Below are 19,046 nucleotides of genomic sequence, written 5' to 3' on the forward strand. Positions count from 1 at the left end.
ATAGCGTTGTGGTCAGATTTGTCGAAGGGAACACGGGGGAGGGCTTTGTATGCATCGCGGGAAGTTAGAGTAGCAGTGATCGAGAGTATTAGCCCTGCGTGTCGTGCAATCAATATGCTGATAAAATTTAGGTAGCCTTGTTCTCAAATGTGCTTTGTTAAAATCCCCAGCTACAATAAATGCAGCCTCAGGATGTATGGTTTCCAGTTTGCATATAGTCCAGTGAAGTTCCTGATGGCCAGCTTGGTGTCTGCTACAGCTGTGACTATAACTGATGAGAATTCTCTTGGTAGGTATAATGGCTGCCACTTGATTGTAAGGAATTCTAGATGAGCAGAAGGACTTGAGTTCCTGTTGTTATGATTACACCATGAGTCGTTAATCTGCGACATTGTTTTGGAATGAACTCCATTGTCCTGGGTGGTGGTGCGAACAGAGGATCCACTTCGGGAAAGTCGTATTCCTGTTCGTAATGTTGGTAAGTTGACACTGCGCTTTTATCCAATAGATCTTCCCGGCTGTAAGACTTAATATTTCCTGGGGTAACAATGTAAGAAATAACGAAATACTGCATAGTTTCCTAAGAACTCGAAGCGAGGCGACCATCTCTGTCAGCGCCGTGCTCTTTAATGGTATCAAACACGTGTTTATTATTTCTATTTTTTTCCCTTAAAACTGCACTGTTGGTTAAGGAGCTTGTAAGCATTCCACTGTAAGGTCTACACATGTATCCACCGCATGTGACAAATAACTATTTGATTCACTCCATTCCAGCCATTATGATGAGCCGTCCTCCCCTCTGCAGCCTCCACTGATGCAGACGTGCGCTGAAGCCGATCTGATTGGCTAGAGCCCTAATATTTGGGGTTCTGATGGGGTAAGACAGTTGAACTAAGCACGAGGCATTTATTCGTCAAGAATCAATGGGTATGGATGAAGCAACTGCAGATTGCCTCTAAGTGAATACCAGAGTGTGGGCATAATGATAGTGTTGCTTACTGTTGTTTGGATCACATTGGCCAGGTACCTACAGTACCCCTCCTACCCCCTCACTTCCTATTTCTCTCTACACACGGCACTCCCTGACAATTATGGATCTTTGTTATATAAAGATACTGTGTGTTTGCTGCAGAAATAAAAGCGACAAATCGGTTGTGATGTATCTCGTCTGTTTGATGCATTTTGATCTTGTCATGATGAAGAGATTGAAATAGTCTACAGCCACTGGAGATGCTCAGAATAGCTGATGTTTTACAACCAGGAGAACAGAGCAGACAGAAGGAGTATTTCTTGGCAAAAATGTATTTAATTGAACTGGATGTAGATTTGGAAACAGATGAGACATGTTATGGAAATTAGAGAGGACATACATCATCTTTGTGTAAATTAGAGAGGACATACATCCTCTTTGTGTGAAATGGTTCCATCTAAGATATTGTGCTTTATTACACACACCTTCAAAATCACCTCAGAATACATTTACTGATTACACAGAATATCTCACTGGTTCCACAGCTGCTACTGTAAGTCACAGTGGAATCATGTATTGTAGGCACAAACAGCTGTATAGCCAACACTCATGCTCCAGCTATCAATTTCTCACCAACAATAGACAGGTCTGTTAACTGTAACTCCTGATTGCCTCAGTTTCTCATAGCTAAGGGTCCAGGGGTTAAAGTTCATCCCTCCTGCACTGCGTTCACAGTGTAGAGGTCACTGCGGCGTTGGGCTGTGATGGGGATCTGTTGACGAACGTCGGCCAAATACTGCAGGTCTGAAAAACACACAGACCACATAGGGAGAGGTTAGGACACTGATAAGCTAAAGTAAACTAGTTACATTATATAATGATGCTGGCTCAAACTACAGTTACATTAGTCAATGGATAATGGTGCTGGCTCACAAAGAGGTTTAGGACCACTCAACCACACTGAACCAGTCCGGTACCACTCACCAATGTCTGCGTAAACAACAGTCTCTTCAGTCCCCGCCTTACATATCACCTCTCCCCTGTCATGATAATGTAACTGTTAGAAATGCTTTCAATCACATCACACATCCAATAAAACACATTCTGTACACAGGACATGACTGGTCTCTGTGGCAACGTGACAACCACACAGAAAACATACTGCCACCTTCAGTGAAAACAGTAGAAAACAGTGTGATTACAGACACTGCATGTGGCATCACACACGACAGTACGTGCTGGCTAACAGTACTGTGACCCCAGGCTGTCTAGTACTCACCAGGGACTAACAACAGTACTGTGACCCCAGGCTGTCTAGTACTCACCAGGGACTAACAACAGTACTGTGACCCCAGGCTGTCTGGTACTCACCAGGGACTAACAACAGAGCTGTGACCCCAGGCTGTCTGGTACTCACCAGGGACTAACAACAGTGCTGTGACCCCAGGCTGTCTGGTACTCACCAGGGACTAACAACAGTGCTGTGACCCCAGGCTGTCTGGTACTCACCAGGGACTAACAACAGTGCTGTGACCCCAGGCTGTCTGGTACTCACCAGGGACTAACAACAGTACTGTGACCCCAGGCTGTCTGGTACTCACCAGGGACTAACAACAGTGATGTGACCCCAGGCTGTCTAGTACTCACCAGGGACTAACAACAGTACTGTGACCCCAGGCTGTCTAGTACTCACCAGGGACTAACAACAGTACTGTGACCCCAGGCTGTCTAGTACCTACCAGGGACTAACAACAGTACTGTGACCCCAGGCTGTCTGGTACTCACCAGGGACTAACAACAGTACTGTGACCCCAGGCTGTCTAGTACTCACCAGGGACTAACAACAGTACTGTGACCCCAGGCTGTCTGGTACTCACCAGGGACTAACAACAGTGCTGTGACCCCAGGCTGTCTGGTACTCACCAGGGACTAACAACAGTGCTGTGACCCCAGGCTGTCTAGTACTCACCAGGGACTAACAACAGTGCTGTGACCCCAGGCTGTCTGGTACTCACCAGGGACTAACAACAGTACTGTGACCCCAGGCTGTCTGGTACTCACCAGGGACTAACAACAGTGCTGTGACCCCAGGCTGTCTGGTACTCACCAGGGACTAACAACAGAGCTGTGACCCCAGGCTGTCTAGTACTCACCAGGGACTAACAACAGAGCTGTGACCCCAGGCTGTCTAGTACTCACCAGGGACTAACAACAGTGATGTGACCCCAGGCTGTCTAGTACTCACCAGGGACTAACAACAGTACTGTGACCCCAGGCTGTCTAGTACTCACCAGGGACTAACAACAGTACTGTGACCCCAGGCTGTCTGGTACTCACCAGGGACTAACAACAGTACTGTGACCCCAGGCTGTCTAGTACTCACCAGGGACTAACAACAGTGCTGTGACCCCAGGCTGTCTAGTACTCACCAGGGACTAACAACAGTACTGTGACCCCAGGCTGTCTGGTACTCACCAGGGACTAACAACAGTACTGTGACCCCAGGCTGTCTAGTACTCACCAGGGACTAACAACAGTGCTGTGACCCCAGGCTGTCTGGTACTCACCAGGGACTAACAACAGTGCTGTGACCCCAGGCTGTCTGGTACTCACCAGGGACTAACAACAGTGCTGTGACCCCAGGCTGTCTGGTACTCACCAGGGACTAACAACAGTACTGTGACCCCAGGCCACGTAGGAGGCCGTCTCATCTCTGGCAGGGGAAGCCGTGGCCACGTACACCTGGTTATCAACAGCCCTGGTAGGGAGAGAGACAGACAAGAGTCTGAGTTAAGGACCACACACACACCGCAGCAAATCTGCCATCCGTCTGCCGTTCGTTCGGCGTGGCGTGTTTGAGACCCCCCGCTGGTGGCTTACATTTTTGCGCAATTCAAGTTTAAATGGTCACATGCACAAGTACAGTGAAATGCTTGACTTGCAAGCTGACCCAACAGTTCACTATTCAATATAGTAGAAGCTACATACATGGTCTGGGCCAGTACCAAATTTACAGAGAAAGACACTGGTAGACACGGTATGTACATGTAGCCAGGGGTTAGGAGACACTGGATGTACATGTAGCCAGGGGTTAGGAGACACGGTATGTACATGTAGCCAGGGGTTAGGAGACAGACAGACAGACAGACACTACCGTTCAAAAGTTTGGGGTCACTTAGAAATGTCCTTGTTTTTGAAAGAAAAGCACATTTTTTGCCTATTAAAATAACATCAAATTGATCAGAAATACAGTGTAGACATTGTTAATGTTGTAAATGACTATTGTAACTGGAAACGGCTGATTTTTTATGGAATATCTACATAGGCGTACAGAGGCCCATTATCAGCAACCATCACTCCTGTGTTTCAATGGCACGTTGTGTTAGCTAATCTAAGTTTATCATTTTAAAAAGGCTAATTGATCATTAGAAAACCTTTTCGCAATTATGTTATGTGGCAGACCAGGGGGTTTGGTCAAGACGTTTACCCAGATCAGACACGGACAGAGAAGGATTAGCTCAGTTTCAAGGGTGTTAGTTTAAATTATAGATCAAAGAGGAACGGATAGGTCTCCCCTATGAGACCCTCTCCGGGATGCCGTCTTCTGGTATTCCGGGTCTGGCGGTATCCTGTCGGGCACAAAACTGAACTCCCTCTTGTTGCCTCTGCAACCGTCAACAATACCACGGGAGTCCTTTCTTCCCCCATTCCTCTTGTGTGCTGCCCTTCTGGCAGCTTTATGGGCCTTGCACAGCTGGTGAGCAATCCGCCCTTGATTACTCACCAGCTCCCAATCAGCCCTGGCTGGAGAGCCCGTCGAGACCTGGCACGTCCAGCAGATGGAGCCATCGCCTCGTGATGTATACTCCATCTGTTACCAGGCCTCGACGAGTCTCCCCCTGGTGGCTGACCTGCTGTACGCCACAGTTAGCACAGCTGAAAACTGTTGTCTGAATAAAGAAGCAATAAAACTGGCCTTCTTTAGACTAGTTGAGTATCCGGAGCATCAGCATTTTCTGGGTTCGTTTACAGGCTCAAAATGTCCAGAAACAAATAACTTTCTTCTGAAACTCGTCAGTCCATTCTTGTTCTGAGAAACGAAGGCTATTCCATGCGGGAAATTGCCAAGAAACTGAAGATGTGTACTACTCCCTTCACAGAACAGAGCAAACTGGCTCTAACCAGAATAGAAAGAGGAGTGGGAGGCCTCGGTGCACAACTGAGCAAGAGGACAAGTACATTAGAGTGTCTAGTTTGAGAAACAGATGCCTCACAAGTCCTCAACTGGCAGCTTTCTTAAATAGTACCCGCAAAACACCAGTCTCAATGTCAACAGTGAAGAGGCGACTCCGGGATGCTGGCCTTCTAAATTTCAGTGACCCCAAACTTTTGAACGGTAGTGTACATGTAAACAGGACTAATAGTGGCCAGTAGCAGAATAAATAGATACCAATGGTACTAAACTCAGCAAAAAAAGAAGTGTCCCTTTTTCAGGATCTTGTCTTTCAAAGATAATTCATAAAAATCCAAATAACTTTAAACCCTTTTACAATGAAGATCTTTAAACACTGATTCCCATGCTTCTTCAATGAACCATAAAGAATTAATGAACATGCACCTGTGGAACGGTCGTTAAGACACTAACAGCTTACAGACGGTAGGCAATTAAGGTCACAGTTATGAAAACTTAGGACACGAAAGAGGCCTTTCTACTGACTCTGAAAAACACCAAAAGAAAGATGCCAAAGGTCCCTGCTCATCTGCGTGAACGTGCCTTAGGCATGCTGCAAGGAGGCATGAGGACTGTAGATGTGGCCAGGGCAATAAATTGCAATGTCCGTACTGTGAGACGCCTAAGACAGCACTACAGGGAGACAGGACGGACAGCTGATCGTCCTCGCAGTGGCAGACCACGTGTAACAACACCTGCACAGGATCGGTACATCCGAACATCACACCTATGGGACAGGTACAGGATGGCAACAACAACTGCCCGAGTTACACCAGGAACACACAATCCCTCCAGCAGTGCTCAGAGTGTCCGCAATAGGCTGAGAGAGGCTGGACTGAGGGCTTTTAGGCCTGTTGTAAGGCAGGTTCTCACCAGACATCACCGGCAACAACGTTGCCTATGGGCACAAACCCACCGTCGCTGGACCAGACAGGACTGGCAAAAAGTGCTCTTCACTGACGAGTCGCAGTTTTGTCTCACCAGGGGTGATGGTCGGATTCGCGTTTATCGTTGAAGGAATGAGCGTTACACTGAGGCCTGTACTCTGGAGCGGGATCGAGTTGGAGGGTCCGTCATGGTCTGGGGCGGTGTGTCACAGCATCATCGGACTGAGCTTGTTGTCATTGCAATCTCAACGCTGTGCGTTACAAGGAAGACATCCTCCTCCCTCATGTGGTACCCTTCCTGCAGGCTCATCCTGACATGACCCTCCAGCATGACAATGCCACCAGCCATACTGCTCGTTCTGTGTGTGATTTCCTACAAGACAGGAATGTCAGTGTTCTGCCATGGCCAGCGAAGAGCCCGGATCTCAATCCCATTGAGCACATCTGAGACCTGTTGGATCGGAGGGTGAGGGCTAGGGCCATTCCCCTCAGAAATGTCCAGGACCTTGCAGGTGCCTTGGTGGAAGAGTGGGGTAACATCTCACAGCAAGAACTGGCAAATCTGGTGCAGTCCATGAGGAGGAGATGCACTGCAGTACTTAATGCAGCTGGTGGCCACACCAGATACTGACTGTTCCTTTTGATTTTGACCCCCCCTTTGTTCAGGGACACATAATTCCATTTCTGTTAGTCACATGTCTGTGGAACTTGTTCAGTTTATGTCTCAGTTGTTGAATCTTGTTATGTTCATACAAATATTTACACATGTTAAGTTTGCTGAAAATAAACGCAGTTGACAGTGAGAGGACGTTTCTTTTTTTGCTGAGTTTATATACATGTAAACAGGAGTAATAATGACCGGTAGCAGGACAAATAGATACATACTAATGATAATGGCAATCAATAATCAATGACCAGCACCGTAGTGGTAGTACACACAAATAACACACACAAATTCTTATTTACACCAAAAAACCTCCTGCGGGGACGGGGCTGGGACAAAACACACATCACGACAAGAAAGTCTCTCTTTATGTAGTGTTGTGTTGTCTCAAGACAACAACATTGCAAGGCAGCAACACAACATGACAACAACATGGTAGCAGCACAAAACATGGTAGAAACATTATTGGGCACAGACAACAGCAAAAAGGGCAAGAAGGTAGAGACAATAATACATCTAATCAATAATAATTTTAGCAGCAGCGTAGGTGTGAGGGGGAGCAGTTGTTGTTAGCCATTTAACAGTCTTATGGACAGGGGAGAGAAGCTGTTTAGGAGTCTGTTGGTCTGAGCCTTGAAGCACCGGTACCGCCTGCCGTACCGTCTGCCCGACGGGAGCATGGAGAACAGTCCACATCTGGGGTGGCTGGAGTCAATTCATCAGGCCTTTAAGACAGCGCCTGGCATGTACGTCCTGGATGGCGGGGAGCCCCCGTGATATGGTGGGCCGCCTTCACCATCCTCTGTAGGGTCTTCTGGTCGCGGGCGGTGCAGTTGCCATACCAGACGGTGACACATCCAGCCAGGATGCTCTCGAGATGTAGAACCGGTTTGTACGGCTGGTACTCTGTTCAGAGATGCTTAGTACTCTCTGGCACGACTATACCGGTGTCTCACAGCCTTTAGACGGCATGTCTCTACCGGTGTCTCACAGCCTTTAGACGGCATGTCTCTACCGGTGTCTCACAGCCTTTAGACGGCATGTCTCTACCGGTGTCTCACAGCCTTTAGACGGCATGTCTCTACCGGTGTCTCACAGCCTTTAGACGGCATGTCTCTACCGGTGTCTCACAGCCTTTAGACGGCATGTCTCTACCGGTGTCTCACAGCCTTTAGACGGCATGCCTCTACCGGTGTCTCACAGCCTTTAGACGGCATGTCTCTACCGGTGTCTCACAGCCTTTAGACGGCATGTCTCTACCGGTGTCTCACAGCCTTTAGATGGCATGTCTCTACCGGTGTCTCACAGCCTTTAGGACGGCATGTCTCTACCGGTGTCTCACAGCCTTTAGACGGCATGTCTCTACCGGTGTCTCACAGCCTTTAGGACGGCATGTCTCTACCGGTGTCTCACAGCCTTTAGACGGCATGTCTCTACCGGTGTCTCACAGCCATTAGGACGGCATGTCTCTACCGGTGTCTCACAGCCTTTAGACGGCATGTCTCTACCGGTGTCTCTCAGCCTTTAGATGGCATGTCTCTACCGGTGTCTCACAGCCTTTAGATGGCATGTCTCTACCGGTGTCTCACAGCCTTTAGACGGCATGTCTCTACCGGTGTCTCACAGCCTTTAGACGGCATGTCTCTACCGGTGTCTCACAGCCTTTAGACGGCATGTCTCTACCGGTGTCTCACAGCCTTTAGACGGCATGTCTCTACCGGTGTCTCACAGCCTTTAGGACGGCATGTCTCTACCGGTGTCTCACAGCCTTTAGATGGCATGTCTCTACCGGTGTCTCACAGCCTTTAGGACGACATGTCTCTACCGGTGTCTCACAGCCTTTAGACGACATGTCTCTACCGGTGTCTCACAGCCTTTAGACGGCATGTCTCTACCGGTGTCTCACAGCCTTTAGACGGCATGTCTCTACCGGTGTCTCACAGCCTTTAGACGGCATGTCTCTACCGGTGTCTCACAGCCTTTAGATGGCATGTCTCTACCGGTGTCTCACAGCCTTTAGGACGGCATGTCTCTACCGGTGTCTCACAGCCATTTAGGACGGCATGTCTCTACCGGTGTCTCACAGCCTTTAGACGGCATGTCTCTACCGGTGTCTCACAGCCTTTAGGAAGGCATGTCTCTACCGGTGTCTCACAGCCTTTAGACGGCATGTCTCTACCGGTGTCTCACAGCCTTTAGGACGGCATGTCTCTACCGGTGTCTCACAGCCTTTAGACGGCATGTCTCTACCGGTGTCTCACAGCCTTTAGATGGCATGTCTCTACCGGTGTCTCACAGCCTTTAGACGGCATGTCTCTACCGGTGTCTCACAGCCTTTAGGACGACATGTCTCTACCGGTGTCTCACAGCCTTTAGGACGGCATGTCTCTACCGGTGTCTCACAGCCTTTAGGAAGGCATGTCTCTACCGGTGTCTCACAGCCTTTAGGACGACATGTCTCTACCGGTGTCTCACAGCCTTTAGGACGGCATGTCTCTACCGGTGTCTCACAGCCTTTAGGACGACATGTCTCTACCGGTGTCTCACAGCCTTTAGGACGGCATGTCTCTACCGGTGTCTCACAGCCTTTAGGACGACATGTCTCTACCGGTGTCTCACAGCCTTTAGATGGCATGTCTCTATCGGTGTCTCACAGCCTTTAGACGGCATGTCTCTACCGGTGTCTCACAGCCATTAGACGGCATGTCTCTACCGGTGTCTCACAGCCTTTAGATGGCATGTCTCTACCGGTGTCTCACAGCCTTTAGACGGCATGTCTCTACCGGTGTCTCACAGCCTTTAGACGGCATGTCTCTACCGGTGTCTCACAGCCTTTAGATGGCATGTCTCTACCGGTGTCTCACAGCCTTTAGACGGCATGTCTCTACCGGTGTCTCACAGCCATTAGACGGCATGTCTCTACCGGTGTCTCACAGCCTTTAGATGGCATGTCTCTACCGGTGTCTCACAGCCTTTAGACGGCATGTCTCTACCGGTGTCTCACAGCCTTTAGACGGCATGTCTCTACCGGTGTCTCACAGCCTTTAGATGGCATGTCTCTACCGGTGTCTCACAGCCTTTAGATGGCATGTCTCTACCGGTGTCTCACAGCCTTTAGGACGGCATGTCTCTACCGGTGTCTCACAGCCATTAGGACGGCATGTCTCTACCGGTGTCTCACAGCCTTTAGACGGCATGTCTCTACCGGTGTCTCACAGCCTTTAGGAAGGCATGTCTCTACCGGTGTCTCACAGCCTTTAGACGGCATGTCTCTACCGGTGTCTCACAGCCTTTAGGACGGCATGTCTCTACCGGTGTCTCACAGCCTTTAGACGGCATGTCTCTACCGGTGTCTCACAGCCTTTAGATGGCATGTCTCTACCGGTGTCTCACAGCCTTTAGACGGCATGTCTCTACCGGTGTCTCACAGCCTTTAGGACGACATGTCTCTACCGGTGTCTCACAGCCTTTAGGACGGCATGTCTCTACCGGTGTCTCACAGCCTTTAGGAAGGCATGTCTCTACCGGTGTCTCACAGCCTTTAGGACGACATGTCTCTACCGGTGTCTCACAGCCTTTAGGACGGCATGTCTCTACCGGTGTCTCACAGCCTTTAGGACGACATGTCTCTACCGGTGTCTCACAGCCTTTAGGACGGCATGTCTCTACCGGTGTCTCACAGCCTTTAGGACGACATGTCTCTACCGGTGTCTCACAGCCTTTAGATGGCATGTCTCTATCGGTGTCTCACAGCCTTTAGACGGCATGTCTCTACCGGTGTCTCACAGCCATTAGACGGCATGTCTCTACCGGTGTCTCACAGCCTTTAGATGGCATGTCTCTACCGGTGTCTCACAGCCTTTAGACGGCATGTCTCTACCGGTGTCTCACAGCCTTTAGACGGCATGTCTCTACCGGTGTCTCACAGCCTTTAGATGGCATGTCTCTACCGGTGTCTCACAGCCTTTAGACGGCATGTCTCTACCGGTGTCTCACAGCCATTAGACGGCATGTCTCTACCGGTGTCTCACAGCCTTTAGATGGCATGTCTCTACCGGTGTCTCACAGCCTTTAGACGGCATGTCTCTACCGGTGTCTCACAGCCTTTAGACGGCATGTCTCTACCGGTGTCTCACAGCCTTTAGATGGCATGTCTCTACCGGTGTCTCACAGCCTTTAGACGGCATGTCTCTACCGGTGTCTCACAGCCTTTAGACGGCATGTCTCTACCGGTGTCTCACAGCCTTTAGACGGCATGTCTCTACCGGTGTCTCACAGCCTTTAGACGGCATGTCTCTACCGGTGTCTCACAGCCTTTAGACGGCATGTCTCTACCGGTGTCTCACAGCCTTTAGACGGCATGTGCTCTACCGGTGTCTCACAGCCTTTAGACGGCATGTCTCTACCGGTGTCTCACAGCCTTTAGACGGCATGTCTCTACCGGTGTCTCACAGCCTTTAGGACGGCATGTCTCTACCGGTGTCTCACAGCCTTTAGACGGCATGTCTCTACCGGTGTCTCACAGCCTTTAGACGGCATGTCTCTACCGGTGTCTCACAGCCTTTAGACGGCATGTCTCTACCGGTGTCTCACAGCCTTTAGACGGCATGTCTCTACCGGTGTCTCACAGCCTTTAGACGGCATGTCTCTACCGGTGTCTCACAGCCTTTAGATGGCATGTCTCTACCGGTGTCTCACAGCCATTAGGACGGCGTGGGCAGAAAAGAGCCAGTGAGCAGGACACAGCAAATGGTTTTAAAATGGAAAATAACTTAATAGAAACTGGTTCCATAATCCTTTGGTCTTCTAGGATGTTCACCAACCTTCCTCTCTGCAGCAGTTCCCAGTGGGCCGGCCCGGTGGTCATGTTGAAGGCTCCAGGGTAGACCAACAGCTGGCATCCTGAACACAGATAACATCCTCACTGTCCAGGTCTGCCTACTGTTCATTCATTCCAACTTCAATACATTCCCTACTTCATATTTTTTTTATATACATGCCCCTTTAAGATCCTTTCTGCCCCTCTACCTACAATGTTTACCAGGTTGGAAAGACACCATGTTACCCTCACCTTTCTTAGAGTAGAGTTGAGCCAGCTCTGCAAACCTCATGTCATAGCAGATCCCTACACCCACCCTACAGTATGCTAGAGGAGACATGACAGAGAAGAGCTAGTTAGAGTTAACCCAATACACAGTAACACGGGGTTAGAGTTACCAAGAGAGTTTATCTATATTTTTCATAGCTGTCGATTTACCACCACAAACCAATGCTGACACTAAGACCGCACTCAACCAACTCTATAAGGCAATAAGCAAACAATAAACTGCTCATCCAGATTTGGCACTCCTAGTGGCCGGGGACTTTAATGCAGGAAAACTTAAATCCGTTTAACCTCATTTCTACCAGCATGTCACATGTGCAACCAGAGGGAAAAAACTCTAGACCACCTTTACTCCACACACAGAGACGAGTACAAAGCTCTCCCTCGCCCTCCATTTGGCAAATCTGACCATAACTCTATCCTCCTGATTCCTGCTTACAAGCAAAAACTAAAGCAGGAAGCACCAGTGACTCGGTCTATAAAAAAGTGGTCAGATGAAGCAGATGCTAAACTACAGAACTGTTTTGCTAGCACAGACTGGAATATGTTCTGGGATTCTTCCTATGGCATTGAGGAGTACACCACATCTGTCACTGGCTTCATCAATAAGTACAGAGGACCTCGTCCCCACAGTGACTGTACGTACATACCCCAACCAGAAGCCATGGATTACAGGCAACATCCACACTGAGCTAAAGGCTACAGCTGCCGCTTTCAAGGACCGGGACACTAATCTGGACGCTTATAAGAAATCCCATTATGCCCTCAGATGAACCATCAAACAGACAAAGCTTCAATACAGGACTTAGATTGAATCCTACTACACCGGCTCGGATTACAAGGACTTGTACTCAGAGCAAGTGTGGACCAACTGGCAAGTGTCTTCACTGACATTTTCAACCTCTCCCTGACCCAGTCTGTAATACCTATATGTTTCAAGCAGATCACCATAGTCCCAACACCACAGTGCCCAAGGAAGCGAAGGTAACCTGCCTAAATGACTACCGCCCCGTAGCACTCACGTCGGTAGCCATGAAGTGCTTTGAAAGGCTTGTCATGGCTCACATCAACACCATCATCCCGGAAACCCTAGACCCACTCTAATCCGCAAATCGCCCCAACAGATCCACAGCAATCTAAACTACACTCCACACTGGCCTTTCCCACCTGGACAAAAGGAACACCTATGTGAGAATGCTGTTCATTGACTACAGCTCAGCGTTCAACACCATAGTGGCCTCAAAGCTCATCACTAAGCTAAGGAACCTGGGACTAAACACCTCCCTCTGCAACTGGATCCTGGACTTCCTGACGAGCTGCCCCCAGGTGTAAGGGTAGGTAACAACACATCTGCCATGCTGATCCTCAACATAGGGGCCCCTCAGGGGTGCGGGCTCAGTCCCCTCCTGTACTCCCTGTTCACCCACGACTGCATGGCCAAGCACGACTCCAACACCATCATTAAGTTTGCTGACGACAACAGCGGTAGGCCTGATTACCAACAACGATGAGACAGCCTATAGGGAGGAGGTCAGAGACCTGACAGTGGGGTGCCAGGACAACAACCTCTCCCTCAATGTGAGCAAGATAAAGGAGATGATTGTGGACTACAGGAAAAGGAGGACTGAACACGCCCCATTCACATCGACGGGGCTGTAGGGGAGCAGGTCGAGAGTTTCAAGTTTCTTGGTGTCCACATCACCAACAAACTAACATGGTCCAAACACACCAAGACAGTTTTTGAAGAGATTTATATAGTCTTGTTATTGTCATTTGATCGTGTAACTTTTTTTACTTTAGTTTATTTAGTACATATTTTCTTAACTGCATTGTTGGTTTTATTTTTTTATTTAACCTTTATTTAACCTTTATTTAACCAGGCAAGTCAGTTAAGAACAAATTCTTATTTACAATGACGGCCTACCCCGGCCAAACGCGGGAGACACTAGGCCAATTGTGCGCCGCCCTGTGAGACTCCCAATCACGGCTGGTTGTGACACAGCCTGGAATCAAACCAGGGTCTGTAGTGACGCCTCGTGCACTGAGATGCAGTACCATAGACCGCTGCGCCACTCGGAAGCCTGAGGTTAAGGGCTTGTAAGAAGCATTTCACTGTAAGGTCTACACGTGTTGTATTCAGCGCATGTGGCAAATACAATTTGATTTGACTTCATAGGGAATAGGGTGCCATTTGGGACGCAGACTCAGAGACTCACGTGTGTCGAACACTGACAGGTTGCTCCCTGGGCTCAGTGTCTCGGACTCCTGGAAACGGATCTTCCCTGGAACGTCGATGTCAAACAGGTGGATCTTCAAGAGGAATAGTGGTAAATATAAAGACAGAATGTATGGCACTCAAATACAGCCAGTGTCCCGTGAAAGCATTTCTCCCATCATAAAGTTGGAGTCATACATGTATATGTCCCATGTTCCTACCTTCCTGTGTGTGAGCACCAGGTTCCTACCTTCCTGTGTGTGAGCACCAGGTTCCTGTTCCTACCTTCCTGTGTTTGAGCACCAGGTTCCTACCTTCCTGTGTTTGAGCACCAGGTTCCTGTTCCTACCTTCCTGTGTTTGAGCACCAGGTTCCTACCTTCCTGTGTTTGAGCACCAGGTTCCTACCTTCCTGTGTTTGAGCACCAGGTTCCTACCTTCCTGTGTTTGAGCACCAGGTTCCTACCTTCCTGTGTTTGAGTACCAGGTTCCTACCTTCCTGTGTTTGAGCACCAGGTTCCTACCTTCCTGTGTTTGAGCACCAGGTTCCTACCTTCCTGTGTTTGAGCACCAGGTTCCTACCTTCCTGTGTTTGAGCACCAGGTTCCTACCTTCCTGTGTTTGAGCACCAGGTTCCTACCTTCCTGTGTTTGAGCACCAGGTTCCTACCTTCCTGTGTGTGAGCACCAGGTTCCTACCTTCCTGTGTGTGAGCACCAGGTTCCTACCTTCCTGTGTGTGAGCACCAGGTTCCTACCTTCCTGTGTGTGAGCACCAGGTTCCTACCTTCCTGTGTGTGAGCACCAGGTTCCTACCTTCCTGTGTGTGAGCACCAGGTTCCTACCTTCCTGTGTGTGAGCACCAGGTTCCTACCTTCCTGTGTGTGAGCACCAGGTTCCTACCTTCCTGTGTGTGAGCACCAGGTTCCTACCTTCCTGTGTGTGAGCACCAGGTTCCTACCTTCCTGTGTTTGAGCACCAGGTTCCTACCTTCCTGTGTTTGAGCACCAGGTTCCTACCTTCCTGTGTTTGAGCACCAGGTTCCTACCTTCCTGTGTTTGAGCACCAGGTTCCTACCTTCCTGTGTTTGAGCACCAGGCTGCCATCAGGTCCAAACACTGGACAGGTGTTATACAGCTTCCCTCCATCATCCTCCTCAGGGATGGAGCCTGAATACACCAATACATCACAGCCCACTGTTTAACACACAGCTCATATACTAACACACAGCTCATATACTAACACACAGCTCATATACTAACACACAGCTCATATATTAACACACAGCTCATATACTAACACACAGCTCATATATTAACACACAGCTCATATACTAACACACAGCTCATATACTAGCACACAGCTCATATACTAGCACACAGCTCATATACTAGCACACAGCTCATATACTAGCACACAGCTCATATACTAGCACACAGCTCATATATTAACACACAGCTCATATATTAGCACACAGCTCATATACTAACACACAGCTCATATATTAACACACAGCTCATATATTAACACACATCATTTAATCAGAGCCTACTAAAGAGCTGCTTTCAGTCTACTGTCCACTATGCCTATACTGCTGTGTCCAGCTACGGGGACAGTCCCAGCGGCTGTCCAGCTACGGGGACAGTCCCAGCGGCTGTCCAGCTACGGGGACAGTCCCAACGGCTGTCCAGCTACGGGGACAGTCCCAGCGGCTGTCCAGCTACGGGGACAGTCCCAACGGCTGTCCAGCTACGGGGACAGTCCCAGCGGCTGTCCAGCTACGGGGACAGTCCCAGCGGCTGTCCAGCTACGGGGACAGTCCCAACGGCTGTCCAGCTACGGGGACAGTCCCAGCGGCTGTCCAGCTACGGGGACAGTCCCAGCGGCTGTCCAGCTACGGGGACAGTCCCAGCGGCTGTCCAGCTACGGGGACAGTCCCAGCGGCTGTCCAGCTACGGGGACAGTCCCAACGGCTGTCCAGCTACGGGGACAGTCCCAGCGGCTGTCCAGCTACGGGGACAGTCCCAGCGGCTGTCCAGCTACGGGGACAGTCCCAGCGGCTATCCAGAGTTCCTCTCACCTCCCACCAGATACACCTGGCTCTCCTTGGCTGCCTCAGACAGAACCTGACTGGACTCTCCAGGGATCTTCTCTGCATACTCAGGGAAGAAGCCAGTTCCATAGGGGGAGTTGAAGCACTCCTGTACATGGAAATATAATCAATACGTTTGGACGGTATTATGGGAAACAACTGGTAACCTTTCTAATGAGAAGTCAATCAACAATAAAACAAGCCAATATTAATTCCTGGAAAAAGAGATCAATTGTTCCACTGATGGAAATCAAGTCATATTTCCCATCAGCAGTTGTCACAAAGTGCTTTACGGTAGCCCCCGCCTAGACCACAAAGAGTAACAAAAGCAGAAGAGAGAGCACAGTGGCCAGGAAAAACTCCCCTAGAAGGAAGACATCTAGAGAGGAACCAGGCTCATGGGGTGGCCCATCACCACGAAACATTTCAGAAAAGTAAAGGGGTGGTGTACTCACAGGTAAGACCACCACTTTGGCCCCCTGTGCAGCTGCTTCTTTGATCAGCCCCCGGGCTCTGGAGAGGTTGTCAGCTTTGACCTTCGTCACATGTAGCTGGACCACTGCGAGACGGAACTCTGGGGGCAGAAACAGAATGGTCACCATTCAGACAACAATGTTTAAAAACTCTGCGATGATATGCAAATACAAATGCTGGCTATGTTCATGACATAATTCCGCTCAGTTCTGCTCAAGGTCAATGACCAGACACTACAATGATCAACAAGGTGTCATGGTGGGAGTATTTTAATGTAAAGTCTATAAAGAGGGGCAGGTAACCTCGCGGTTAAGAGCATTGGCCCAGTAGCCAAAATGTCGCTGGTTCGAACTCCCTGAGCCGACTAGGTTAAAAATAATATGTCAGTGCACTTGAGCAAGTCGCGTAACCCTAATTGCTCCTGTAGTCGCCCAGGGTAACAACATCTGCTAAAAGGTCAAACATATAAGTGAAGACTGCACAGGTGTACATCGATTTCAACTGCTACAACTTCACTACACTGAAAATAAATACTTGCCTATTTTCAATGGCAACACGAGCAGCAATGCACATTTGAGCTGGAACTCTCAACATAGCTAGCTCGAAAATAAAGCTAATGTTGTCACCTGTAAAAGCCCGTTCTGCTTCAATAGCCAGCTCGTTGTACTTACTAGACATTGTCTTGGCCAATAAAGACATCAGTGCTTGCAGCAGCTTGCAGGATTCCTATTCTCATAATATGAACGTGAAAAACATCTCTTCTTCCGGCTGGACATCTTTTCAAAATAAAGGTCTTTTGTTTTAGTTCAAGCACTTAGTTCAGTTTATGCGCATGTGTAGCTGGCTAGCCCATTCGGTCAGCAGATGCCACTATTATTCATTTGATGTCATTAGCTCGACGGTTCTTATTTAACTCAGCGGCTCCGACCGATTTGCGCCCTTCTTCCTGTGGAACGGTTGTCACTACTTACCACAGCCACAAAGTCATTAACCCCGCCCATTTCTACAATGTATCTCTTCTTAAAATCTTCTTTGAAACCGAATCCTAACATGAACCTTAACCTTAACTTTTTAAACATAGACATTTCAACAACATGCTGGTTATAGTGGTTCCAAATGTTGAATAGGACAAACATATTCAGGGGTGAAACTTAATTCAAGAGATTAGAAATCGCCTTAAAAAAACAGTGATACTGTATATACTGAACAAAAATATAAACGCAACATGCAACAATTTCAACGATTTTCCTGAGTTACAGTTCATATAAATTAATCAGTAAATTTAAATGAATTAATTAGGCTCTAATCTATGGATTTCAAATGACTGGGCAGGGGCGCATCCAGCCAATCACAATGAGTTTTCCACACAAAAAAACGCTTTATTATAGACAGAAATACTCCTGAGTTTTATCAGCTGTCCAGGTGGCTGGTCTCAGACAATCCCGCAGGTGAAGAGGCCGGATGTGGAGGTCTTGGTCTGCGGTTGCACGCTCCCTCAAAACTTCAGACATCTATGGCATTGTGTTGTGTGACAAAACTGCACATTTTAGAGTGGCCTTTTATTGTCCCCAGCACAAGGTGCACCTGTGATCATGCTGTTTAATCAGCTTCTTGATATGCCACACATGTCAGGTGGATGGATTATCTTGGCAAAGGAGAAATGCTCACTAACAGGGATGTAAACAAATGTGTGAGAAATAAGCTTTTTGTGTGTATGGAACATACATCTACTACTGCTACTACTACTACTTTTATTTTTTTTTAATTATGTTTTTATTTAACCTTTATTTAACCAGGTAGGCCAGTTGAGAACAAGTTCTCATTTGCAACTGCGACCTGGCCAAGATAAAGCAAAGCAGTTCGACACAAACAACAACACAGAGTTACACATGAAGTAAAACAAACATACAGTCAATAAAACAGTAGAAAAATCTATATACAGCATGTGCAAATGAGGTAAGATAAGGGAGGTAAGCCAATAAATAGGCCATGGTGGCAAAGTAATTACAATTTAGCAATTAAACACTGGAATGGTAGATGTGCAGAAGATGAATGTGCAAGTAGAGATACTGGGGTGCAAAGGAGCAAGATAAATAAAGAAATACAGTATGAGGATGAGGTAGTTGGATGGGCTATTTACAGATGAGCTATGTACAGGTGCAGTGATCTGTGAGCTGCTCTGACAGCTGGTGCTTACTACTACTGCTAATACTGCTGCTACTACTACTAATACTACTACTACTACTAATACTACTACTACTGCTAATACTACTACTACTACTACTGCTGCTACTACTGCTACTACAAATACTACTACTACTACTGCTGATACTACTACTACTACTGCGACTACTACTACTGCTGATACTACTACTACTACTACTGTGACTACTACTACTACTACTGCTGATA

General features: G+C 48.3%; 1 protein-coding gene across 4 annotated transcripts; it reads right to left on the reverse strand.

The window, feature by feature from the left end:
- Window positions 1–1,286: 1,286 nt before the first annotated feature.
- Window positions 1,287–17,464, reverse strand: nit2 (nitrilase family, member 2). Of its 4 annotated transcripts, none has more exons than XM_071342184.1 (10): window positions 17,306–17,464; window positions 16,616–16,734; window positions 16,149–16,269; window positions 15,146–15,237; window positions 14,073–14,166; window positions 11,824–11,898; window positions 11,576–11,654; window positions 3,630–3,728; window positions 1,955–2,010; window positions 1,287–1,774 (listed from the first exon to the last, which is right to left on the reverse strand). In XM_071342184.1, the coding sequence occupies exons 1-10, from the start codon at window positions 17,331–17,333 to the stop codon at window positions 1,680–1,682; spliced, it is 858 nt and encodes a 285-aa protein (XP_071198285.1). In that variant the 5' UTR covers window positions 17,334–17,464; the 3' UTR covers window positions 1,287–1,679. The 4 variants fall into 4 exon arrangements, with proteins under 4 accessions (XP_071198285.1, XP_071198284.1, XP_071198286.1 ...); XM_071342183.1 differs by having other exon boundaries at window positions 17,261–17,455; XM_071342185.1 differs by lacking the exon at window positions 3,630–3,728 and having other exon boundaries at window positions 17,261–17,457.
- Between the last annotated feature and the right edge of the window lie 1,582 nt (window positions 17,465–19,046).

The sequence above is a fragment of the Salvelinus alpinus genome, chromosome 15 (genome assembly GCF_045679555.1).
Source record: "Salvelinus alpinus chromosome 15, SLU_Salpinus.1, whole genome shotgun sequence".
In the NCBI taxonomy this organism is placed as follows: domain Eukaryota; kingdom Metazoa; phylum Chordata; class Actinopteri; order Salmoniformes; family Salmonidae; genus Salvelinus; species Salvelinus alpinus.

Coding starts and splice junctions, on each gene's coding strand:
- nit2 (XM_071342183.1), bottom strand. CDS start 17,333: ATGTCTTTATTGGCCAAGACAATGTCTAGTAAGTACAACGAGCTGGCT. Junction 11,655..11,823: donor TCAACTCTACTCTAAGAAAG/GTGAGGGTAACA, acceptor ATCTGTGTTCAG/GATGCCAGCTGTTGGTCTAC. Junction 1,775..1,954: donor TGTTGTTTACGCAGACATTG/GTGAGTGGTACC, acceptor TGTGTTTTTCAG/ACCTGCAGTATTTGGCCGAC.